The sequence below is a fragment of the Schistocerca nitens genome, chromosome 1 (genome assembly GCF_023898315.1).
Source record: "Schistocerca nitens isolate TAMUIC-IGC-003100 chromosome 1, iqSchNite1.1, whole genome shotgun sequence".
In the NCBI taxonomy this organism is placed as follows: Eukaryota; Metazoa; Arthropoda; class Insecta; order Orthoptera; family Acrididae; genus Schistocerca; species Schistocerca nitens.
In genome coordinates, this window is record NC_064614.1 from 199,442,683 (window position 1) to 199,470,289 (window position 27,607).

The 27,607-nt window shown below is 35.0% G+C and overlaps 1 protein-coding gene across 1 annotated transcript in view; it reads right to left on the minus strand.

Moving 5' to 3' along the window:
• Window positions 1-1,770: 1,770 nt before the first annotated feature.
• Window positions 1,771-27,607, minus strand: part of LOC126236812 (MORN repeat-containing protein 3-like) — a 137,742-nt gene continuing 111,905 nt past the window's right edge. The window contains exons 5-6 of the mRNA XM_049946445.1: window positions 2,344-2,531; window positions 1,771-1,830 (exon numbers count right to left, since the gene is read on the minus strand). Coding sequence (XP_049802402.1) covers window positions 1,771-1,830; window positions 2,344-2,531 — 248 coding nt within the window. The remainder of the gene's footprint in view (window positions 1,831-2,343; window positions 2,532-27,607) is intronic.

The following is a 27,607-nucleotide window of genomic DNA, read 5'->3' on the forward strand; positions in this document are numbered from 1 at the left end:
CCACAGGGGCAGTTGTTACGGAGACAAGTTAGTTGCAGTTATGTACAGAGTAGTAGTTGTTAATGGGTAGATGCTGCGGTTAAAGACAATAAACTGAAGAGCCAAAGAAACTGGTACACTTGCCTAATATCGTGTAGGGTCCCTGCAAGCATGCCGAAGTGCTGCAACATGAAGTGGCTTGGACTCGACTGATGTATGAATTAGTGCTGGAGGAAACTGACACCATAAACCCTGCAGGGCTGTCCATAATCCAAGAGTACAAGGAGGTGGAGATATCTTCTGAACAACTCGTTCCAAGGCATCCCAGAATTGCTCAACAATGTTCATGTCTAGGGAGTTTGGTGGCCAGCAGAAGTGTTTAAACTCAGAAGTGTTTTGCTGGAGCCACTCTGCAGCAATTCTGGACGTGTGGGGTGTCTCATTGTCCTGCTGGAATTGTCCAAGTCCATCAAATGTACGAACCACATGAATGGATGCAGTTGACCAGACAGGATGCTTATGTATCTGTCATCTATCAGAGTAGTGTCTAGATGTATCAGGGATCCAATATCACTCAAACTGCACACATGCTACATCATTACAGAGCCTCCACCAGCTTGAACAGTCCCTGCTGACATACAAGGACCATGGATTCATGAGGTTGTCTCCACACATCCATCCACTCAATACAATTTGAAACAAGACTTGTCTGACCAGGTAACATGTTTCCAGTCTGATGTCAGTGTTGACAGGCCCAGGCGAGGTGTAAGGCTCTGTGTCATGCAGTCATCCTGGTTACACGAACGGGCCTTTGGCTCCGAAAGCCCATATCAATGATGTTTTGTTGAATGGTTCACATACTGACACTTGTTGATGGTTTACTGATGGCCCAGCATTGAAATTTGCAGCAATTTGCAGAAGGATTGCACTTCTGCCACAATGAATGATTCTCTTCAGTCATCTTTGGTCCCATTCTTGCAGAAATATTTTTCTGGCCGCAGCAATGTCACAGATCTGATATTTTACTGGATACCTGATATTCACGGCACACTTATGAAATGGTCATAAGGGAAAATCCCCATTTCATTGCTACCTCAGAGATGCTGAGTCCCATCACACTTGCGCCGACTATAACACCACATTCAAACTCACTTAAATCTTGATAATCTGCCATTGTAGCTGCAGTAACCAATTTAACAACTGCACCAGACATTTGTTGTCTTATACAGGCGCTGGTGACCACAGCACTGTATTCTGCCTGTTTACACATCTCTGTATTTGAACACACATGCCTATCCAGTTTCTTTGGCACTTCAGTGTAGTTGTCGCTCAGCTCTTGTAAGGCAGTTGTAATAGAGTTACTGTGGTTAGGAAGGCGTCTTTTATGAATAAACAAAGAAAACTACAAGATCATGGGTTTTCAATTTTTATTTCAAAAAGTAAAAACGTAAGAGTTCCTAAAGAATAAAGCACAGTCGAAAAAGTAACAAACATACGACATTTGCAGTGGATAAAAATGAGGTACAATCAAGATCAACAATCATTGTCACCCTTGAATTCTTCATGGTCAGTGCACAAAATGAAAGTTTCATTCCCTTCACTCAAATTTCTGTGGCCTGCAAAACAGCTCATTTAGCTGTTGAAGGAAATGCAATTTAAACTAAAATTGTCAGCTAATTTACGTCCTGACTGAGAGCAGAAACAATACACTGGATTGTCATATGCTACATGCTTATCTGTTGCATAATATCTCCCCTATTCTATGAATGTTATCTGACTTCAGACAGATATTTATATAATTTGCTGCACTGTAGTGACTGGAGCAAATCCATACACCAATGACTGTATATTCTAAAACACACATTTACCTATTTAAATTTGTGTACAGTAAGCATTCAGCAATAAAGTATATGCATCATTTTTTTAAGTTTCTTCAGAAATAAACTTGAAGAAATAAACTGAAGTTCTCTTGCTCATTTAATATTTGTCAATAAATCTTGAAAATTAGTCAACTAGATAACTTTCATTAGTTCACTTAACTTTTGTTACTTAGTCAACTATCAGTTCCTATTTGGAGGAGTTACAAGAGAGATCAGGTCATGAAACAATAACTCTAGAGAACTCAACTTCAATTAGCTGATGTGTTTCTAGATAATGGCTACACATGTACATCAGTTTTGTTTTGCTTAATACTACCAGGAACTGATTTTCATAGCCACTGCAGCATTGTGTTAGCAGATCAGTGGACAACATAGGTAAATTACATCATAAGCAATCTTTCTGCAGTGGCAAAAATGAATGAGTGTAAGAGCATGAAGCTAGTACAAAAATGGCACAAATGGATGTTTGGGAGTATAAAGTTACCTCTGGAATGGGATACTGTGTTGGATCCTTAGCTGTTTGCCGATAGTATATATCGGTCATGGTACTACAGGAACAGTTTCCATTAACCCACACTCCTTCTTGCAACTGTCCACTGTCCAAATGATAGTATCGACCACATCCATTCTTAAGACCACATTTCCATTCTCCTTCATAGCGATTTCCATTAGCTTGAACACACACATATTTTTTAATGAGTACGATACTTTACCATTTCTCTTCAATGAAACAAATGCAATATAAAAGCAATCCAGTTTATATTTGTATTATTTATAACAAATGTTATTTAACAATAATCTAGATTACAAATTTTTATTTGTGCTCTTACAGTAGTGGTTCCAGTATATTGCTGAATGCTGTTATGAGAAAGAGTTGCTTGCTGCCACTGGAAACTGTGCATATGTAGACACACATGTTGAGCTCACATACAGTACGCAAGTGTGTATGTGCACACACATGCATATTTAGTACTATTAACTGTGATGTCATCTTGCCTTCCCACTTCCCACTACCAACCCCTTATACATAATGTCTCTCCCGCACTCACCAAACAAGGTAATGCTCTAGTACAATGCTGGACTTGCATTCGGGAAGATGGCAGTTCAAATCCCCATCTGACCACACAGACTTAAGTTTTGCATAATTTCTCTATATGGTTTATAAAGTAAGTGGACAGATGGTTTCCTTCCACAATCTGAATTTGAGTTCAGCCTCTAATGTCTGTGTTGTTGACAGCACATTAAACTGTCAGCTTCTTTCTTTACTTTCATGCAGCCTACTTGGGTTATAAGATTTCCAGTACAAACAAAATTATGGAAAGAAAAGATTGCTACACACCATATACAGACGTTGAGTCACAGATAGGCGGATTGAAAAGACTGCTATACATTTAAGCTTTCAGCCATAGGGCCTTTTTAAGAAGTAGAAAACACACACACATTATACACACACACGCACACACACACACACACACACACACACACACACACACACACACACACACACATATATATATATATATATATATGTGTGTGTGTGTGTGTGTGTGTGTGTGTGTGTGTGTGTGTGTGTGTGTGTGTGTGTGTGTGAGTGTGAGTGTGTGTTCATATATACATAATTTTTTTGTGTGTGAAAATTTTATGTGAACGGTCAGACAAATACGAACCACTGCTATGAAACAGCAACAACAGTACCAAAAGAAGAAGAAAAGGTTGAAAAATAAAACGTGAGGTGTACAATTAACAACGTCGATGTCCAACAACAAAGTTAAGTACTGAAACAGTGGGGAGTAACAAAGATATGGGAAACTTAAGTAATATTGTGAAAAAAGAAAACTTTATGGATGAAGCAGTACAACAGAAAAAAGATTCTGATAAATCAAGTATATTAGTAAAACGAATGATAATAATGACATAAGTTCCATGTTGGCATTGTTAATAAAAATGAGCAATGATTATAAGGATCACTTAATAAAACTGAATAATGACCAGTTTGTGAAAATTAATGAGGAACTTGAAAATCATAAACAAGAAAGCAAGAAATGAGTTCACAGAATTTTGTCATTCCATAGAAGTGTTATTTGATTGTATATGTAAAAATACAGCTCAACTAAACAATATAAATCAAACAATTGATAGATTAGATGTTCAAGTAGAGTCTGTAGAGTCTAAAATGAAAGAAATTGAACTTAAATTTAACGCTGAAGTCAAAAATGTCAAAATGAGATCATTGAAGACAGGGGAACAAGAAAACAAAACTGCTTTTCAAAAAGTACGAGGAAATAAGTACTGTTGACAAAAATGTAAATGTTTGAATATCGACTTTAGGAACTAATGTTGATACCAAATTGGCATTTGCTGAAAGCAGTTCCGTTCAACAGGTGAAGACAGTAGACAGCAAATTCACAGAGAATGTATTATTAAGTAACAACAAAACCAGTGCCCTAGAAAGTAGTGTCCCTGTTCTGTGCAAAAAGGTTGAACAATTTTCCAGTGATGTAGTTCATAGAAATCTTATAAACGATGCTGGTATCATGTTTTGCAACACTCCCGTAAAGAATTTCTCAGTTGAAGGTAGTTTCCATCATGCAGATTTTCTGCAGCATTGCAGGGATAATTTCGTGTCTAATTTGACTGATATAATGAAAATCAAGTTTGTTAAGAAGTTTCTGGAAGGTGAAGCATTAAACTGTGCTAATCAGTGTACTAATGATGACATAACTTATGCAGATTCTGGGAAAGGATTTTTAGATACATTTTGGGCAGTGACTGAACAAATTAGAATGAAAAGTGAATTTCTCAAAGGACCAAGTTACAGTGAAGGGTATATTAGCATGAAACAGTTTTGCAAAAATGCAAGGGTATCAAATTAGCATATTTAAATATAACTCATTCTACGCTTTACATGTGAACATTTATTTCCTTTCATTTGACTAATTCAGTTATTTTTTAAAGACTATAATATACAAGGTGTACATAAAGTCCGGAAACACTTTCAATTATTTATTGCACAAGAACTAAACATTGTACAGATGTCATACGTATTGCATTTTGAAGAGAAATTATGAAAGCTTTTTATTTTCACACATTCAATATGCGAGTGACCTGGCACATGTCAATATGTAGTCGAATTCTTGCCATAACCACCCAAGTGTGGCATCGTCGACTGTGGCAGTCACTTCCCATATTCTCTCCCAGAGCTCTGCTATATCATGTGGTAGAGGCGGTACATATACCAGATCTTTAATGTGTCCCCACAGAAGAAAGTCACATGGAATGAGATCTTGTGATCGGGGAAGCCATTTCATGAAACAGCTGTCCCCTTATGTAGCGTTCAGGTACCGACAAACTTCATGATGAAAGATGAACAGAGAGTTCATGGGATGCATGATGCACCGGTTTCTTTGGACTCCTTATGAATGTCTCTCATATGTGCTCCACATTCACTTCACTCACACTGGGATGTCTGCTTCTCTTTGCTGGGCACAAGCAACCTGTTTTAACGAATTTATTGTGCCAGTGGTAAATGGCCTTCCTTGTTGGTGGCTTCTTACCATACTTGGTTCTAAACATCCATTGAACAGCTGTAGCACACTTGTTTTTGTCGAACTCCAACACACAGAAAGCTTCCTCCGCACCTGAACTCGCCATGTTTGTGACTAGCGATGACTATCAGCAAATTACCAAACCACGCTGTGGCGGCACATATGAAAAAAAAACTTTCAGGGTTCTCTTCAAAATGACATATGTATAATATCTGTACAATGTTTGGTTCTTGTGCAATAAATAATTGAAAGTGTTCCTGGACTTTATGTATGGCCTGTATATGATTTACCTGTTCAACCAATCATCAGCTCACAGTGATAAAAAAGTGTTCTTCGACAGCAGTAGCTAGTTTGAAATCTCTATAGGCACGAAAACAATGCAACAATTGCTGAAATTCATCATTGAAAATAGCTGGCATGCAACAATTGCTCTATTTGGCCTCAGTTGCTCTTTGTCTTTCTGTGGGACAGGTCATATCTGCTTGTGGTGCGGCCCTATCATTCCACTTGTATAAAGTACGTTTTAAGTGAATTAGTGCTCAGTTAATTTCAATGGAAAGTGTGAGTTCATGCACTGTTGGAAAATTACTAAAAACACCATGTCATTTGACAACCTATACCTTAGTAAAAACTCAACAAAAAATAGAAGAGCTGAGTGAAGACCAATGAGCTTTAATATTGCTGCAATGTAATAGAAGCTTTCCACAGCATCAAGAAAGTGCAACTATATGTGGACATCACAGATATTATTACTTAAAAGTGTCTGAAAGTCATCAAAGAACTTGCGATCTTTTCAAACACAGACAAACAGTTAAAAAGAGGTTGGTTTGATTGTCTTTGTCTGAAACATTAAGTGTTAAAAAAAATCTATGTAAAAGGAGGGCGAAAAACTGTGCACAACATGTCATAAGATTTGTGAACAGAAAACTGACATCAGTGATAGAAATGAAAGTATTGCAGATGACCAGGAGGTGATACTTCACGAATCAGTACTAAAAAGTCGAAGTATTGAGGATTCAAATAAAACTTTACATGATTTGGTGTGCTCTCCCTTAAAACTTCACTCCACTTTAAATCACAGCAAGGCTTCATATGGCAAAAAGAAGCTTGAAAAAGTGAAGCATTTTTCGGAAAGCAAAGTGTATCAGGCATTAGATTGCAGTATTGAAGATTCTGACCATAGAGAAGAAAAATTTGATGATGAAATTGTTAAGGAAGCCTAAAATTTTGATGCCATGATATTGTTAATGAAAGAAAAAGTGGCTAGTCTAAGAGTACCTGAAAAATTTCAAATTTTAACTTTAGCTCAACCCTCTTGGGCAAAAGAAAACATAATGTCAGAATTTAATGTTATTGAATATGTAGTTCCACAAGTGAGGAAACTGAAAACAGGAAAGATCAAAAATGGGAAAGGGTATTTTATCAATTCCTAAACCAAAAAGAGGGAATGATAAATGTATTCAAATGTTACCAGGAGCAAAAGACAAAGTTAGCCTTCAGATGAAAGTGTGTATGCAAAAAAGACTCATCCTTTGCAACTCAAGAGAACTGTACTCTTGTTTTAAATGGGGAAACCAGACATTAACATTGGTCTTTCTAAATTCTGTTTGCCAAGACCGAAGTCGCGTAGTATCCACCAAAATGTAAAACTGGTTTTGAATGCAGAATACTTTCAGGTAACATAAAAAGAACTTATAAAATTTCTTGTATGAGATTCTGAAAACTATGACTGCATGCTTAATCACGCTGTTGATTGTCCCAGTGATGATAAACTGTCAGAATTATTAAAACAGAAATTAGCTTACAAAGATGCTGATAATGAAATTGAGTTCAGCCAGGGGATATACACAGATCATTGGGTATAACTGGTACAGCAGTCTGCAACTGTTGGTGAACACATAGACTCATTGGTAACAAAATTACAGGTGATTAAACCACACTAATTTATATCTAAGTGTCAGTTAAAATCACTGAAAAATTGTAAGAAAATCTGAACCCGGAAAAAGCAATTCTGTTAATGGACTTTGCCGAAAACTACAGTTTTGTAATTCAGAATGAAATTCAGAGTTACCACTGGACGAGAAGCAGCTGCACAATCCATCTCGTATGTGTTTATGTGGTAAATGAAGGAAGTAAATTGGTAATAGTGCCTACTGCTTTATAAGTGATGATACAGAACATGGTGTAGGATTTGTAAATACTGTCCAGAAAGAAATGGTTAAGTGGTGGCAGAGTATTATCCACAAGTGAAGAAAGTGCATTATTTCACTGATGGATGTGCTGCTCAATATAAGAATAGAAAACGCTTTAAAATTTTGGGTGAGCACAAAAAAGATTTTTCTATTGATGCTGAACATTCCTTTTTTGCTACTAGCCATCGTAAATCTGTGTGCGATGGTTTGGGATGAACTATAAAACGTATATTGAGAAGAGCTAGTCTTCAACTAGTGGATGATGCACAAATATCTACTGGATCTGACGTTTATGATTTCTGCAAAGCTAATATTGTCAAATGGTTTTTTTTTCCACTTCTTAGAGAAAGTCAATGCAAATCAACAATAATGAAGATGTACACCACCACCACACCAGAAACACCAAGAAATTAAGAATTCTGCGCAGCATAACTCAGCTCAATATGAGAGGAACAGTGGTGACTTGGCGGTATAAAGTTGTACAACTGTTTACCACCACACATCACAATGCCAAATCGAAGGGTAAGTTTAAACAGTCAATCAAAAAACTGCTATTAGAAACCCCTTTGTATTCAATCAGAGAATTTCTTTCAAACGAAAATAACTCAAGCAAACATGCATAGTACACTAAAAAAATGTACACAAGCACAGAGAAAAAGAAAAAGTAAAATGTGTGAACTTCTTAACAGCATTGTTTTATCTGAATATTTTGTTTTCTACAGTATTATTGCTGTTAAATTTTTTTATAAATGTAAACAAAACGGGATCTAGAATTTGTATGTGCTATATGACTGTATTATAATGTATATATAAAATGATGGACCCATAGTATAAAATTATTGCAAATAAATGTTCTGTAATTTAGGTACACAGATTATGTATGCCTCATAAAATCCATTCAGTTTACAGTATCTAAAATTTTATAACTATGATGTTAATTTCTAGAAATGTTGTGGCTAAAATTTATTAGTTATCTTAGCAAAACTATAGTTAGAATCAGTAAAAGTAATGTATTTTATTGGAAAACTGACAAAGCAAATATGTACTTGGACTTAATCCATAGATGTACATCATAAGCTGCTAAATAAATAAATAAATAAATAAATAAGAAAAAGTTTAGTGAAAATCTGAAGCAGTGGGTGTCAGAAATGGATGATCTTACTTAGAATTATTTTTTTCCGTCACAACACGAAGTGTTGTGATTTCAGATTTATTTGCATGTCCATTCATAGAAAACACATTAACAATTTTTTTATTACAATGTGTACTGTCTTGGGAATTATTTAAGAACCTATAGCTTCCCACCAGGTTGGAGAAATCTGATATATGCATTTCTCAATGTGTCTAATTTTTCCAGAAATTGGAACGTGACACATATTAATTTTTATTGTTTTGTTCTTTGTAACTTTACTGCTTAAATAATTACAAGTCTGTTAAGTATGTGCTTCCCCTAACTTGTGAAAAAATTTCCAATCGAAAGCTTCAAAAATACCTGAGATGGGCATTTATGGAGATAAGTACCATTTTGCACTGACATTCTTGCAAAGCCCAGTTAGCAGAATATCACTACATTCGATATAAAACAAAAAACTTTAGTCTGAGAGCAAAAACATTTTGCACAATTTCTTATGTTACAAGTATAAGCAAATGTGCAAAGTTTCAAGAAAATCTGGGATGATGGGTGACATGACCAGCATGATTTGATGTGGAATGACCCGAACATAATAGGGTAAATGGTAACAATTCTCATTCTGGAGAGCAACATGGCAATATATAGAACAGAAATTGGAATAAACATGAAAACAGGAACATGAGGAAACAGGATGGGATATTATTTCAGGAAACAAAAAACTAGCTTATGCTCCATTGATGGTCCACAACAAGCTCATGGAACAAGTAACAAATGGACCAGAAATTACACAAATACTGACACACAAGAAAAACACTCTAGTGAACTGATTAGGAGCTATCTTAAAGATGTTTGCTGTCCTGTTAATATTATATGTGTTGAGAAAGAAGTATGTTCACCAAGTAAGGCAACATGTTGTTGTTGTTGTTGTTGTGGTCTTCAGTACTGAGACTGGTTTGATGCAGCTCTCCATGCTACTCTATCCTGTGCAAGCTTCTTCATCTCCCAGTACCTACTGCAACCTACATCTTTCTGAATCTCCTTAGTGTTTTCATCTCTTGGTCTCCCCCTACGATTTTTACCCTCCACGCTGCCCTCCAATACTAAATTGGTGATCCCTTGATGCCTCAGAACATGTCCTACCAACCGATCCCTTCTTCTGGTCAAGTTGTGCCACAAACTCCTCTTCTCCCCAATCCTATTCAGTACCTCCTCATTAGTTATGTGATCTACCCATTGTAACGGAACATATTAAAGGCTTTACTTTAATGAAGTATGCGATCCCTTCCAAATTCAACCAGTTTAACGAGTATTTATGATTATAGAAAAGTTATTGTGTATGTTAACAATGATTGCACAACATGTCTCCATAAACAGTCAACCCATTAAATTATACTGAATAACTAACCCACACAAAAGTTTGTATCACTTGATCACTGATACAGCAAATGTCATCATGAAAAACACTAAGTTTATCTTAAATAATTAATATGAAGTACGAAAAATAGTGGCCAACTTAGGTATTTTGGATCTCCTTAAATAAAAATCACCCAGTGAAACCTATTTGTTCACTAGGAGCGTTTTCACTCAGTATTCACGTAATCAATCCTATTTTAGACGAAAACCAATGTAATTCTTCATAATTCACGTTACTTACTTATTTATGCAAATTAGAGAAGTCAATTGACAAACTTCTAAAAAACGACCTTTTTGTAACAAAGAATTATTCTGTCAAGTCAACAAATCTGTCTGTCATTTTAATAACATGTTAAATTATGTCACTCGATGCAAATTAATAACTTTTCTGCACAAATTATAACAACAGATGTACATGTGACTTATAAACTATATCTCTTTTTAGTAGTTCTTTGACAATGTTATAAATACAAGCAGCAAGAAGGGTCGAAAAACCAGTCGGAGAGCAGTCGGAGGCGGGCAGTCGGAATGTCACTTTGGTGAAGTGTGTTTCTGTGTTATTGTTTGGCAAAACAAGGCAAAGAACATGTAAAGGAAGTACTACTTTGTGTTGTGTTATGGTCTTTGGTGGACAGTGGAATTAATATGGCGACTAAAGTAATAAATATTTGATGTTTACATACGTGTTGGTTTCGCTCGTTCTTTATCATCAAAAGCACATGAAAAACACGGGACCTCATGTGTTTACCCTAGACAACCAGATTTAGAGCCAGCATCAGCATCGAGACACAGCAGCGATCCAGCAAGCAGCAGCGATTACTACAATACAATACATTGTAATGGCGCCAACCTAACATCAAGTGCTAACAAGCTCCGTAAATTGGAGTGAAATAGTGCGTTTACAGCAATTAGCGATATCAACGACGACCAGGTGGACCATTACAAAAGTGGGGGCTCGTCCGGGATCTTTAAGTGCATCGATGATAATAGTGCAGCGATAAATTTCGTAAGTACTTAGCATTCCAAAAAAGTTTATTTGTGCAGTGTGTCAACAGTGAAAATATGTCAAAAATAAATAAATAAATTGTGTTTGTGCGACTACGAAAAACTATCATCACACCGCTCGGAAGATTAACGTCTGGATTATGTCAATGGATTTCATCAATCAAGACTTCAGCTTCAATAAAACCGAATATAAGTGAAGAAAGCCAACAAGAACACCGACCACGACATCATAGCATAGACATAAAGCAAGGTATTTTGTTGTTGTTGTCATTTAAAATAATTAATTGTTAACATGTCTCTACCTGAGAGGGATGAGATCGTAGGAAATGTAAAAATTGAACCAGGGGGTGGTGAACAATTAAACTTAACAGAGTGGCTAGCAGGGTTTGCAAGTCAAATAAGCTCACAACTTAAACAATCAATTGAAGAAGTACGTTTGGATTTTAAACAATCAAGAGAAGAAAACACAGATAGACTGAATAAGCTAAGTTTGGATTTTAAACAATCAAATGAACAAGTAAGTTTGAAACTTAAAGAAAACACAGACAGACTGGATAAGTTAAGTTTGGATTTTGATCTATTAAGTACTCATCTCAATGAGAAGTGTGAGGAAGTTAAAACTACTCTCAGTAAGAACACTAGTGAACAGTTGATACTCTTCAGAAAAGAATTTCAAGTTAAAGTTGAAAGTTTAAATGAAAACATACAAGCGAACACAGACAGCATTGCTGTCATCTACAACAGAGTAGATACTGAAGCTAAAAGATTAGATCAGAGAATAGACAAAACATCAGAAAACCTTAAACAAGAATACAACCTGTATACCACTAATGTAGATACAAAAGTAGAAAATATACACACTAAATATACACAATTGGAAGATGCATTAATGTCAAACCAAATGTTTTACAATCAAAATACAATGTATGGGCACATCCAAGTGAAATACTTTCCTGGTGAAAATCTGCACCCTATTGACTTTATTCACCAATGTAAGGATATGTTTGTTGTAGGAATGTCAGATAACATAAAAATTAAGTTAGTAAAACGGTTTCTAGAAGGGGAGGCCTTATCCTGGGCAAATGAGAATAATGATTCTTGGAATACTTTTGAAGAGTTTGAAGCTAAATTTATTTGCAAATTTTGGTCACAATCCATACAAGCCAGATTAAAGTCAGAATTTCTAAATGGACCAGTGTATAGAGGGAAAGTAGGGGGAATGCAAAAATTTTGCAGAGATCAACTGAAAAAACTTGCTCATTTAAATAACTCTTTTGATATTATGACACAAATTGATGTTTTAAAAAGAAGATTACCAGAGAGACTGCAGTGGGAATTGGTCCATGGACCAGACGATTCAATGGAAGAGTTCCTGAAATTTGTAGATAGATTAGATAGGGCCTTGGAAAGAGAAAGTAACCAAAGTTTTGGCTCTGGCAACAACCAGTATGGGGGGTGGAACAGGAATGTAAATAGAGATTATTATTGGAGGAGAGACTTTGAAAATTCTGGAAATAATGCTCCAAATAGGGGAGATAGGAGATATGAAAATGATTTCAGAAACAATACGCAGGAGGGAGGATGGAGGAGAGATAACAGGAATGATAGAAATAGGTATTGGGGAAGAGAACAAGATAGAAGGGGGTTTGTTGAAACTAGTGAACAAAACGACAGCTACAAACGGACAGACCGAGGAAACCAGCCGGGAAACGGTGGACAGTCCCACTAGATGTCCGTAGTTTTGGGGCTAGACAATATTATGACAGGACAACACATAACCGAAACTGGAAAAGGAGAGGATACAATGTAAAGAGTAATTACCATGAAAATACTGAAGTTATTAGAATGAATAAATTAGAATTTAATAAAAGGTTTTGGGATACTATGAGTAAAAGTGATACAGTTAATAAAAACTGTGTTCAAGCACAGGTAGTTAGTGAAAGTGCAGAAGTTGAAGGTATTGCAGAGTTCCATAGTTGGGCTGAAAAGGATACTGGTGTGAATAACAAGTCAGACACACCACAAGTAGAATCTATTTTGGGGGGTTTATTTGATAAGAAGGGGGATGACGAAGTGTTTAATGGAGCCAAAGACTCAATTGCTGAGATTCAGATACATAGGGGGGAAACTGCAGATGGGGTTGTTGTTGAGGAGGAGGAAGAAGTAATAGAGGGACATTTAAATAATGATCCTAAATCAAGTGATGTTATTGATGAGAGTGTGGAGGAAGAAATAAAAGTATTTGTAGAATTGAAAAGTGATGTGGTAAAGGTAAGTGATGTGACAAACATGGGTAATAATGAGGTTAATTTAAGTGAAATGCAGACTAGGGAATGTGTATCTGAGGACAAGCTATTGCCTATTGGGAACTATGAAACGCTAATCTATGAGAATAGTAATAATAATAATATTAAAGGAAATATAAACGGATGGAATGTAAATGTGTGTTTTCAAGAAAAAGGGGAAAAGTTTTTAGAAGTTTTGTGGAACAACTATGGAAACTGTATAAAGAAAGATGCCTTTTGGAAAGAATTAGCAAAGGTAAGTGCAACCTTGTATCCTATATGGTGGATAAGAATCCGTAGCGGACTTTATAAAAAATGGGGTGAAAACAATAATTTGTTGAGTGGCAACACAGTGTTAAGAGGAACAGATGAAAACAAAGGTTTATGTTAAAATGTCAATGCTTTGCAAACAGAGAGGGGTGTGTCTAAGTGTAGGAAAGAGACATTAGACTTAGGAACTAAAGAAATTGAAAATGATGTATTATATGTTAAAGTAAACATTGACATTTGTCCATTTGAAATAAAAGAAAGCCCACATCCTAATGCGTATAGACTTATCTTTCCCAGATCAAGAAGGTTATTTGGATTAAGAAACATCACTGAATTGAAACCATATAAACATGATTAAGCACATTTCCCTCTTTGAATACAGTCACTTACCCATTTTCCGTAAAGCATTTTACCAGCAAAGATTTTTACTGGGTGTGTCAGATAGCAACTACCACTCATCCTATAGACCCTGGAAAAGTTCCAGATATCTGAGACAATGTTTTTATATTTTTATTGTCACTATTGAATATTAAATATTGTGATATCTTCTTTACTTGCAATGGGCAAGAAGGTGACCAACATTTATTACTTTCTTTTTGTATTGTTGAATATGGGACATGATTGCACCAAATAAAAGACAATGTAAAAAATTGTGGTGCAAGACCCATCATTGTGTTACTATTGTTTTCTTAGACATAAGATTTGTGGACAATTTTCTACAGCTAATCAGATGTTCACCAAGTTTGATGTTTGTGTTATGTTGTGACCAATTTAAGTGTCCAATTTTAGTATTCATATGTTCTTGTACTGTCTCGACTATGTGTCTCAATGGGAGACAAGTTTTTTAAATATTTCGTTTCTTTTTTAAATGCATATTATATCCATACATGTGACTTCACTAGTGTGTGTATTTATATATCATGTCCATACTTATAATTATGTTCTTTGTTTTCATTTCCTTTATGTGGCTCAAAACGAGCAGACAGTTGCAAAATTTTGCTATGGCCATCTGACCTGTCCATCTATGTAATATATTTATGTTCCTTCTATTATCTTGATTAATCTGTGACTCAATGAGAACTGACTTTGAAATAATTTACATATATTTTTTATATATCTTAAAATCGCATGTGATATATTTGTGTCTGTTTCTGATCATTTTCCATGTGGCTCACTGGGAGCAAAGATTAACATTTTTTTTTACTTTCATGTATTACTAAATATTTTTATTATGCTGTCATACTGATTGACATAACACAAAGTGCATTTGAAACAACACAACTAAAATATTTTTTCAGGAAAAAGTCATTTTGAAACGGTGTAACGGTTGTTGTATACATACACATTATGCATAGTAATTGACACATTTGTCCTAGTCGGCTAATATCTTTAACATTCTGTAAATGATATTACCCGAGGGGGGTATTGTAACGGAACATATTAAAGGCTTTACTTTAATGAAGTATGCGATCCCTTCCAAATTCAACCAGTTTAATGAGTATTTATGATTATAGAAAAGTTATTGTGTATGTTAACAATGATTGCACAACATGTCTCCATAAACAGTCAACCCATTAAATTATACTGAATAACTAACCCACACAAAAGTTTGTATCACTTGATCACTGATACAGCAAATGTCATCATGAAAAACACTAAGTTTATCTTAAATAATTAATATGAAGTACGAAAAATAGTGGCCAACTTAGGTATTTTGGATCTCCTTAAATAAAAATCACCCAGTGAAACCTATTTGTTCACTAGGAGCGTTTTCACTCAGTATTCACGTAATCAATCCTATTTTAGACGAAAACCAATGTAATTCTTCATAATTCACGTTACTTACTTATTTATGCAAATTAGAGAAGTCAATTGACAAACTTCTAAAAAACGACCTTTTTGTAACAAAGAATTATTCTGTCAAGTCAACAAATCTGTCTGTCATTTTAATAACATGTTAAATTATGTCACTCGATGCAAATTAATAACTTTTCTGCACAAATTATAACAACAGATGTACATGTGACTTATAAACTATATCTCTTTTTAGTAGTTCTTTGACAATGTTATAAATACAAGCAGCAAGAAGGGTCGAAAAACCAGTCGGAGAGCAGTCGGAGGCGGGCAGTCGGAATGTCACTTTGGTGAAGTGTGTTTCTGTGTTATTGTTTGGCAAAACAAGGCAAAGAACATGTAAAGGAAGTACTACTTTGTGTTGTGTTATGGTCTTTGGTGGACAGTGGAATTAATATGGCGACTAAAGTAATAAATATTTGATGTTTACATACGTGTTGGTTTCGCTCGTTCTTTATCATCAAAAGCACATGAAAAACACGGGACCTCATGTGTTTACCCTAGACAACCAGATTTAGAGCCAGCATCAGCATCGAGACACAGCAGCGATCCAGCAAGCAGCAGCGATTACTACAATACAATACATTGTAATGGCGCCAACCTAACATCAAGTGCTAACAAGCTCCGTAAATTGGAGTGAAATAGTGCGTTTACAGCAATTAGCGATATCAATGACGACCAGGTGGACCATTACAAAAGTGGGGGCTCGTCCGGGATCTTTAAGTGCATCGATGATAATAGTGCAGCGATAAATTTCGTAAGTACTTAGCATTCCAAAAAAGTTTATTTGTGCAGTGTGTCAACAGTGAAAATATGTCAAAAATAAATAAATAAATTGTGTTTGTGCGACTACGAAAAACTATCATCACACCGCTCGGAAGATTAACGTCTGGATTATGTCAATGGATTTCATCAATCAAGACTTCAGCTTCAATAAAACCGAATATAAGTGAAGAAAGCCAACAAGAACACCGACCACGACATCATAGCATAGACATAAAGCAAGGTATTTTGTTGTTGTTGTCATTTAAAATAATTAATTGTTAACATGTCTCTACCTGAGAGGGATGAGATCGTAGGAAATGTAAAAATTGAACCAGGGGGTGGTGAACAATTAAACTTAACAGAGTGGCTAGCAGGGTTTGCAAGTCAAATAAGCTCACAACTTAAACAATCAATTGAAGAAGTACGTTTGGATTTTAAACAATCAAGAGAAGAAAACACAGATAGACTGAATAAGCTAAGTTTGGATTTTAAACAATCAAATGAACAAGTAAGTTTGAAACTTAAAGAAAACACAGACAGACTGGATAAGTTAAGTTTGGATTTTGATCTATTAAGTACTCATCTCAATGAGAAGTGTGAGGAAGTTAAAACTACTCTCAGTAAGAACACTAGTGAACAGTTGATACACTTCAGAAAAGAATTTCAAGTTAAAGTTGAAAGTTTAAATGAAAACATACAAGCGAACACAGACAGCATTGCTGTCATCTACAACAGAGTAGATACTGAAGCTAAAAGATTAGATCAGAGAATAGACAAAACATCAGAAAACCTTAAACAAGAATACAACCTGTATACCACTAATGTAGATACAAAAGTAGAAAATATACACACTAAATATACACAATTGGAAGATGCATTAATGTCAAACCAAATGTTTTACAATCAAAATACAATGTATGGGCACATCCAAGTGAAATACTTTCCTGGTGAAAATCTGCACCCTATTGACTTTATTCACCAATGTAAGGATATGTTTGTTGTAGGAATGTCAGATAACATAAAAATTAAGTTAGTAAAACGGTTTCTAGAAGGGGAGGCCTTATCCTGGGCAAATGAGAATAATGATTCTTGGAATACTTTTGAAGAGTTTGAAGCTAAATTTATTTGCAAATTTTGGTCACAATCCATACAAGCCAGATTAAAGTCAGAATTTCTAAATGGACCAGTGTATAGAGGGAAAGTAGGGGGAATGCAAAAATTTTGCAGAGATCAACTGAAAAAACTTGCTCATTTAAATAACTCTTTTGATATTATGACACAAATTGATGTTTTAAAAAGAAGATTACCAGAGAGACTGCAGTGGGAATTGGTCCATGGACCAGACGATTCAATGGAAGAGTTCCTGAAATTTGTAGATAGATTAGATAGGGCCTTGGAAAGAGAAAGTAACCAAAGTTTTGGCTCTGGCAACAACCAGTATGGGGGGTGGAACAGGAATGTAAATAGAGATTATTATTGGAGGAGAGACTTTGAAAATTCTGGAAATAATGCTCCAAATAGGGGAGATAGGAGATATGAAAATGATTTCAGAAACAATACGCAGGAGGGAGGATGGAGGAGAGATAACAGGAATGATAGAAATAGGTATTGGGGAAGAGAACAAGATAGAAGGGGGTTTGTTGAAACTAGTGAACAAAACGACAGCTACAAACGGACAGACCGAGGAAACCAGCCGGGAAACGGTGGACAGTCCCACTAGATGTCCGTAGTTTTGGGGCTAGACAATATTATGACAGGACAACACATAACCGAAACTGGAAAAGGAGAGGATACAATGTAAAGAGTAATTACCATGAAAATACTGAAGTTATTAGAATGAATAAATTAGAATTTAATAAAAGGTTTTGGGATACTATGAGTAAAAGTGATACAGTTAATAAAAACTGTGTTCAAGCACAGGTAGTTAGTGAAAGTGCAGAAGTTGAAGGTATTGCAGAGTTCCATAGTTGGGCTGAAAAGGATACTGGTGTGAATAACAAGTCAGACACACCACAAGTAGAATCTATTTTGGGGGGTTTATTTGATAAGAAGGGGGATGACGAAGTGTTTAATGGAGCCAAAGACTCAATTGCTGAGATTCAGATACATAGGGGGGAAACTGCAGATGGGGTTGTTGTTGAGGAGGAGGAAGAAGTAATAGAGGGACATTTAAATAATGATCCTAAATCAAGTGATGTTATTGATGAGAGTGTGGAGGAAGAAATAAAAGTATTTGTAGAATTGAAAAGTGATGTGGTAAAGGTAAGTGATGTGACAAACATGGGTAATAATGAGGTTAATTTAAGTGAAATGCAGACTAGGGAATGTGTATCTGAGGACAAGCTATTGCCTATTGGGAACTATGAAACGCTAATCTATGAGAATAGTAATAATAATAATATTAAAGGAAATATAAACGGATGGAATGTAAATGTGTGTTTTCAAGAAAAAGGGGAAAAGTTTTTAGAAGTTTTGTGGAACAACTATGGAAACTGTATAAAGAAAGATGCCTTTTGGAAAGAATTAGCAAAGGTAAGTGCAACCTTGTATCCTATATGGTGGATAAGAATCCGTAGCGGACTTTATAAAAAATGGGGTGAAAACAATAATTTGTTGAGTGGCAACACAGTGTTAAGAGGAACAGATGAAAACAAAGGTTTATGTTAAAATGTCAATGCTTTGCAAACAGAGAGGGGTGTGTCTAAGTGTAGGAAAGAGACATTAGACTTAGGAACTAAAGAAATTGAAAATGATGTATTATATGTTAAAGTAAACATTGACATTTGTCCATTTGAAATAAAAGAAAGCCCACATCCTAATGCGTATAGACTTATCTTTCCCAGATCAAGAAGGTTATTTGGATTAAGAAACATCACTGAATTGAAACCATATAAACATGATTAAGCACATTTCCCTCTTTGAATACAGTCACTTACCCATTTTCCGTAAAGCATTTTACCAGCAAAGATTTTTACTGGGTGTGTCAGATAGCAACTACCACTCATCCTATAGACCCTGGAAAAGTTCCAGATATCTGAGACAATGTTTTTATATTTTTATTGTCACTATTGAATATTAAATATTGTGATATCTTCTTTACTTGCAATGGGCAAGAAGGTGACCAACATTTATTACTTTCTTTTTGTATTGTTGAATATGGGACATGATTGCACCAAATAAAAGACAATGTAAAAAATTGTGGTGCAAGACCCATCATTGTGTTACTATTGTTTTCTTAGACATAAGATTTGTGGACAATTTTCTACAGCTAATCAGATGTTCACCAAGTTTGATGTTTGTGTTATGTTGTGACCAATTTAAGTGTCCAATTTTAGTATTCATATGTTCTTGTACTGTCTCGACTATGTGTCTCAATGGGAGACAAGTTTTTTAAATATTTCGTTTCTTTTTTAAATGCATATTATATCCATACATGTGACTTCACTAGTGTGTGTATTTATATATCATGTCCATACTTATAATTATGTTCTTTGTTTTCATTTCCTTTATGTGGCTCAAAACGAGCAGACAGTTGCAAAATTTTGCTATGGACATCTGACCTGTCCATCTATGTAATATATTTATGTTCCTTCTATTATCTTGATTAATCTGTGACTCAATGAGAACTGACTTTGAAATAATTTACATATATTTTTTATATATCTTAAAATCGCATGTGATATATTTGTGTCTGTTTCTGATCATTTTCCATGTGGCTCACTGGGAGCAAAGATTAACATTTTTTTTTACTTTCATGTATTACTAAATATTTTTATTATGCTGTCATACTGATTGACATAACACAAAGTGCATTTGAAACAACACAACTAAAATATTTTTTCAGGAAAAAGTCATTTTGAAACGGTGTAACGGTTGTTGTATACATACACATTATGCATAGTAATTGACACATTTGTCCTAGTCGGCTAATATCTTTAACATTCTGTAAATGATATTACCCGAGGGGGGTATTGTAACGGAACATATTAAAGGCTTTACTTTAATGAAGTATGCGATCCCTTCCAAATTCAACCAGTTTAATGAGTATTTATGATTATAGAAAAGTTATTGTGTATGTTAACAATGATTGCACAACATGTCTCCATAAACAGTCAACCCATTAAATTATACTGAATAACTAACCCACACAAAAGTTTGTATCACTTGATCACTGATACAGCAAATGTCATCATGAAAAACACTAAGTTTATCTTAAATAATTAATATGAAGTACGAAAAATAGTGGCCAACTTAGGTATTTTGGATCTCCTTAAATAAAAATCACCCAGTGAAACCTATTTGTTCACTAGGAGCGTTTTCACTCAGTATTCACGTAATCAATCCTATTTTAGACGAAAACCAATGTAATTCTTCATAATTCACGTTACTTACTTATTTATGCAAATTAGAGAAGTCAATTGACAAACTTCTAAAAAACGACCTTTTTGTAACAAAGAATTATTCTGTCAAGTCAACAAATCTGTCTGTCATTTTAATAACATGTTAAATTATGTCACTCGATGCAAATTAATAACTTTTCTGCACAAATTATAACAACAGATGTACATGTGACTTATAAACTATATCTCTTTTTAGTAGTTCTTTGACAATGTTATAAATACAAGCAGCAAGAAGGGTCGAAAAACCAGTCGGAGAGCAGTCGGAGGCGGGCAGTCGGAATGTCACTTTGGTGAAGTGTGTTTCTGTGTTATTGTTTGGCAAAACAAGGCAAAGAACATGTAAAGGAAGTACTACTTTGTGTTGTGTTATGGTCTTTGGTGGACAGTGGAATTAATATGGCGACTAAAGTAATAAATATTTGATGTTTACATACGTGTTGGTTTCGCTCGTTCTTTATCATCAAAAGCACATGAAAAACACGGGACCTCATGTGTTTACCCTAGACAACCAGATTTAGAGCCAGCATCAGCATCGAGACACAGCAGCGATCCAGCAAGCAGCAGCGATTACTACAATACAATACATTGTAATGGCGCTAACCTAACATCAAGTGCTAACAAGCTCCGTAAATTGGAGTGAAATAGTGCGTTTACAGCAATTAGCGATATCAACGACGACCAGGTGGACCATTACAAAAGTGGGGGCTCGTCCGGGATCTTTAAGTGCATCGATGATAATAGTGCAGCGATAAATTTCGTAAGTACTTAGCATTCCAAAAAAGTTTATTTGTGCAGTGTGTCAACAGTGAAAATATGTCAAAAATAAATAAATAAATTGTGTTTGTGCGACTACGAAAAACTATCATCACACCGCTCGGAAGATTAACGTCTGGATTATGTCAATGGATTTCATCAATCAAGACTTCAGCTTCAATAAAACCGAATATAAGTGAAGAAAGCCAACAAGAACACCGACCACGACATCATAGCATAGACATAAAGCAAGGTATTTTGTTGTTGTTGTCATTTAAAATAATTAATTGTTAACATGTCTCTACCTGAGAGGGATGAGATCGTAGGAAATGTAAAAATTGAACCAGGGGGTGGTGAACAATTAAACTTAACAGAGTGGCTAGCAGGGTTTGCAAGTCAAATAAGCTCACAACTTAAACAATCAATTGAAGAAGTACGTTTGGATTTTAAACAATCAAGAGAAGAAAACACAGATAGACTGAATAAGCTAAGTTTGGATTTTAAACAATCAAATGAACAAGTAAGTTTGAAACTTAAAGAAAACACAGACAGACTGGATAAGTTAAGTTTGGATTTTGATCTATTAAGTACTCATCTCAATGAGAAGTGTGAGGAAGTTAAAACTACTCTCAGTAAGAACACTAGTGAACAGTTGATACACTTCAGAAAAGAATTTCAAGTTAAAGTTGAAAGTTTAAATGAAAACATACAAGCGAACACAGACAGCATTGCTGTCATCTACAACAGAGTAGATACTGAAGCTAAAAGATTAGATCAGAGAATAGACAAAACATCAGAAAACCTTAAACAAGAATACAACCTGTATACCACTAATGTAGATACAAAAGTAGAAAATATACACATTAAATATACACAATTGGAAGATGCATTAATGTCAAACCAAATGTTTTACAATCAAAATACAATGTATGGGCACATCCAAGTGAAATGCTTTCCTGGTGAAAATCTGCACCCTATTGACTTTATTCACCAATGTAAGGATATGTTTGTTGTAGGAATGTCAGATAACATAAAAATTAAGTTAGTAAAACGGTTTCTAGAAGGGGAGGCCTTATCCTGGGCAAATGAGAATAATGATTCTTGGAATACTTTTGAAGAGTTTGAAGCTAAATTTATTTGCAAATTTTGGTCACAATCCATACAAGCCAGATTAAAGTCAGAATTTCTAAATGGACCAGTGTATAGAGGGAAAGTAGGGGGAATGCAAAAATTTTGCAGAGATCAACTGAAAAAACTTGCTCATTTAAATAACTCTTTTGATATTATGACACAAATTGATGTTTTAAAAACAAGATTACCAGAGAGACTGCAGTGGGAATTGGTCCATGGACCAGACGATTCAATGGAAGAGTTCCTGAAATTTGTAGATAGATTAGATAGGGCCTTGGAAAGAGAAAGTAACCAAAGTTTTGGCTCTGGCAACAACCAGTATGGGGGGTGGAACAAGAATGTAAATAGAGATTATTATTGGAGGAGAGACTTTGAAAATTCTGGAAATAATGCTCCAAATAGGGGAGATAGGAGATATGAAAATGATTTCAGAAACAATACGCAGGAGGGAGGATGGAGGAGAGATAACAGGAATGATAGAAATAGGTATTGGGGAAGAGAACAAGATAGAAGGGGGTTTGTTGAAACTAGTGAACAAAACGACAGCTACAAACGGACAGACCGAGGAAACCAGCCGGGAAACGGTGGACAGTCCCACTAGATGTCCGTAGTTTTGGGGCTAGACAATATTATGACAGGACAACACATAACCGAAACTGGAAAAGGAGAGGATACAATGTAAAGAGTAATTACCATGAAAATACTGAAGTTATTAGAATGAATAAATTAGAATTTAATAAAAGGTTTTGGGATACTATGAGTAAAAGTGATACAGTTAATAAAAACTGTGTTCAAGCACAGGTAGTTAGTGAAAGTGCAGAAGTTGAAGGTATTGCAGAGTTCCATAGTTGGGCTGAAAAGGATACTGGTGTGAATAACAAGTCAGACACACCACAAGTAGAATCTATTTTGGGGGGTTTATTTGATAAGAAGGGGGATGACGAAGTGTTTAATGGAGCCAAAGACTCAATTGCTGAGATTCAGATACATAGGGGGGAAACTGCAGATGGGGTTGTTGTTGAGGAGGAGGAAGAAGTAATAGAGGGACATTTAAATAATGATCCTAAATCAAGTGATGTTATTGATGAGAGTGTGGAGGAAGAAATAAAAGTATTTGTAGAATTGAAAAGTGATGTGGTAAAGGTAAGTGATGTGACAAACATGGGTAATAATGAGGTTAATTTAAGTGAAATGCAGACTAGGGAATGTGTATCTGAGGACAAGCTATTGCCTATTGGGAACTATGAAACGCTAATCTATGAGAATGGTAATAATAATAATATTAAAGGAAATATAAACGGATGGAATGTAAATGTGTGTTTTCAAGAAAAAGGGGAAAAGTTTTTAGAAGTTTTGTGGAACAACTATGGAAACTGTATAAAGAAAGATGCCTTTTGGAAAGAATTAGCAAAGGTAAGTGCAACCTTGTATCCTATATGGTGGATAAGAATCCGTAGCGGACTTTATAAAAAATGGGGTGAAAACAATAATTTGTTGAGTGGCAACACAGTGTTAAGAGGAACAGATGAAAACAAAGGTTTATGTTAAAATGTCAATGCTTTGCAAACAGAGAGGGGTGTGTCTAAGTGTAGGAAAGAGACATTAGACTTAGGAACTAAAGAAATTGAAAATGATGTATTATATGTTAAAGTAAACATTGACATTTGTCCATTTGAAATAAAAGAAAGCCCACATCCTAATGCGTATAGACTTATCTTTCCCAGATCAAGAAGGTTATTTGGATTAAGAAACATCACTGAATTGAAACCATATAAACATGATTAAGCACATTTCCCTCTTTGAATACAGTCACTTACCCATTTTCCGTAAAGCATTTTACCAGCAAAGATTTTTACTGGGTGTGTCAGATAGCAACTACCACTCATCCTATAGACCCTGGAAAAGTTCCAGATATCTGAGACAATGTTTTTATATTTTTATTGTCACTATTGAATATTAAATATTGTGATATCTTCTTTACTTGCAATGGGCAAGAAGGTGACCAACATTTATTACTTTCTTTTTGTATTATTGAATATGGGACATGATTGCACCAAATAAAAGACAATGTAAAAAATTGTGGTGCAAGACCCATCATTGTGTTACTATTGTTTTCTTAGACATAAGATTTGTGGACAATTTTCTACAGCTAATCAGATGTTCACCAAGTTTGATGTTTGTGTTATGTTGTGACCAATTTAAGTGTCCAATTTTAGTATTCATATGTTCTTGTACTGTCTCGACTATGTGTCTCAATGGGAGACAAGTGTTTTAAATATTTCGTTTCTTTTTTAAATGCATATTATATCCATACATGTGACTTCACTAGTGTGTGTATTTATATATCATGTCCATACTTATAATTATGTTCTTTGTTTTCATTTCCTTTATGTGGCTCAAAACGAGCAGACAGTTGCAAAATTTTGCTATGGACATCTGACCTGTCCATCTATGTAATATATTTATGTTCCTTCTATTATCTTGATTAATCTGTGACTCAATGAGAACTGACTTTGAAATAATTTACATATATTTTTTATATATCTTAAAATCGCATGTGATATATTTGTGTCTGTTTCTGATCATTTTCCATGTGGCTCACTGGGAGCAAAGATTAACATTTTTTTTTTACTTTCATGTATTACTAAATATTTTTATTATGCTGTCATACTGATTGACATAACACAAAGTGCATTTGAAACAACACAACTAAAATATTTTTTCAGGAAAAAGTCATTTTGAAACGGTGTAACGGTTGTTGTATACATACACATTATGCATAGTAATTGACACATTTGTCCTAGTCGGCTAATATCTTTAACATTCTGTAAATGATATTACCCGAGGGGGGTATTGTAACGGAACATATTAAAGGCTTTACTTTAATGAAGTATGCGATCCCTTCCAAATTCAACCAGTTTAATGAGTATTTATGATTATAGAAAAGTTATTGTGTATGTTAACAATGATTGCACAACATGTCTCCATAAACAGTCAACCCATTAAATTATACTGAATAACTAACCCACACAAAAGTTTGTATCACTTGATCACTGATACAGCAAATGTCATCATGAAAAACACTAAGTTTATCTTAAATAATTAATATGAAGTACGAAAAATAGTGGCCAACTTAGGTATTTTGGATCTCCTTAAATAAAAATCACCCAGTGAAACCTATTTGTTCACTAGGAGCGTTTTCACTCAGTATTCACGTAATCAATCCTATTTTAGACGAAAACCAATGTAATTCTTCATAATTCACGTTACTTACTTATTTATGCAAATTAGAGAAGTCAATTGACAAACTTCTAAAAAACGACCTTTTTGTAACAAAGAATTATTCTGTCAAGTCAACAAATCTGTCTGTCATTTTAATAACATGTTAAATTATGTCACTCGATGCAAATTAATAACTTTTCTGCACAAATTATAACAACAGATGTACATGTGACTTATAAACTATATCTCTTTTTAGTAGTTCTTTGACAATGTTATAAATACAAGCAGCAAGAAGGGTCGAAAAACCAGTCGGAGAGCAGTCGGAGGCGGGCAGTCGGAATGTCACTTTGGTGAAGTGTGTTTCTGTGTTATTGTTTGGCAAAACAAGGCAAAGAACATGTAAAGGAAGTACTACTTTGTGTTGTGTTATGGTCTTTGGTGGACAGTGGAATTAATATGGCGACTAAAGTAATAAATATTTGATGTTTACATACGTGTTGGTTTCGCTCGTTCTTTATCATCAAAAGCACATGAAAAACACGGGACCTCATGTGTTTACCCTAGACAACCAGATTTAGAGCCAGCATCAGCATCGAGACACAGCAGCGATCCAGCAAGCAGCAGCGATTACTACAATACAATACATTGTAATGGCGCCAACCTAACATCAAGTGCTAACAAGCTCCGTAAATTGGAGTGAAATAGTGCGTTTACAGCAATTAGCGATATCAACGACGACCAGGTGGACCATTACAAAAGTGGGGGCTCGTCCGGGATCTTTAAGTGCATCGATGATAATAGTGCAGCGATAAATTTCGTAAGTACTTAGCATTCCAAAAAAGTTTATTTGTGCAGTGTGTCAACAGTGAAAATATGTCAAAAATAAATAAATAAATTGTGTTTGTGCGACTACGAAAAACTATCATCACACCGCTCGGAAGATTAACGTCTGGATTATGTCAATGGATTTCATCAATCAAGACTTCAGCTTCAATAAAACCGAATATAAGTGAAGAAAGCCAACAAGAACACCGACCACGACATCATAGCATAGACATAAAGCAAGGTATTTTGTTGTTGTTGTCATTTAAAATAATTAATTGTTAACATGTCTCTACCTGAGAGGGATGAGATCGTAGGAAATGTAAAAATTGAACCAGGGGGTGGTGAACAATTAAACTTAACAGAGTGGCTAGCAGGGTTTGCAAGTCAAATAAGCTCACAACTTAAACAATCAATTGAAGAAGTACGTTTGGATTTTAAACAATCAAGAGAAGAAAACACAGATAGACTGAATAAGCTAAGTTTGGATTTTAAACAATCAAATGAACAAGTAAGTTTGAAACTTAAAGAAAACACAGACAGACTGGATAAGTTAAGTTTGGATTTTGATCTATTAAGTACTCATCTCAATGAGAAGTGTGAGGAAGTTAAAACTACTCTCAGTAAGAACACTAGTGAACAGTTGATACACTTCAGAAAAGAATTTCAAGTTAAAGTTGAAAGTTTAAATGAAAACATACAAGCGAACACAGACAGCATTGCTGTCATCTACAACAGAGTAGATACTGAAGCTAAAAGATTAGATCAGAGAATAGACAAAACATCAGAAAACCTTAAACAAGAATACAACCTGTATACCACTAATGTAGATACAAAAGTAGAAAATATACACACTAAATATACACAATTGGAAGATGCATTAATGTCAAACCAAATGTTTTACAATCAAAATACAATGTATGGGCACATCCAAGTGAAATGCTTTCCTGGTGAAAATC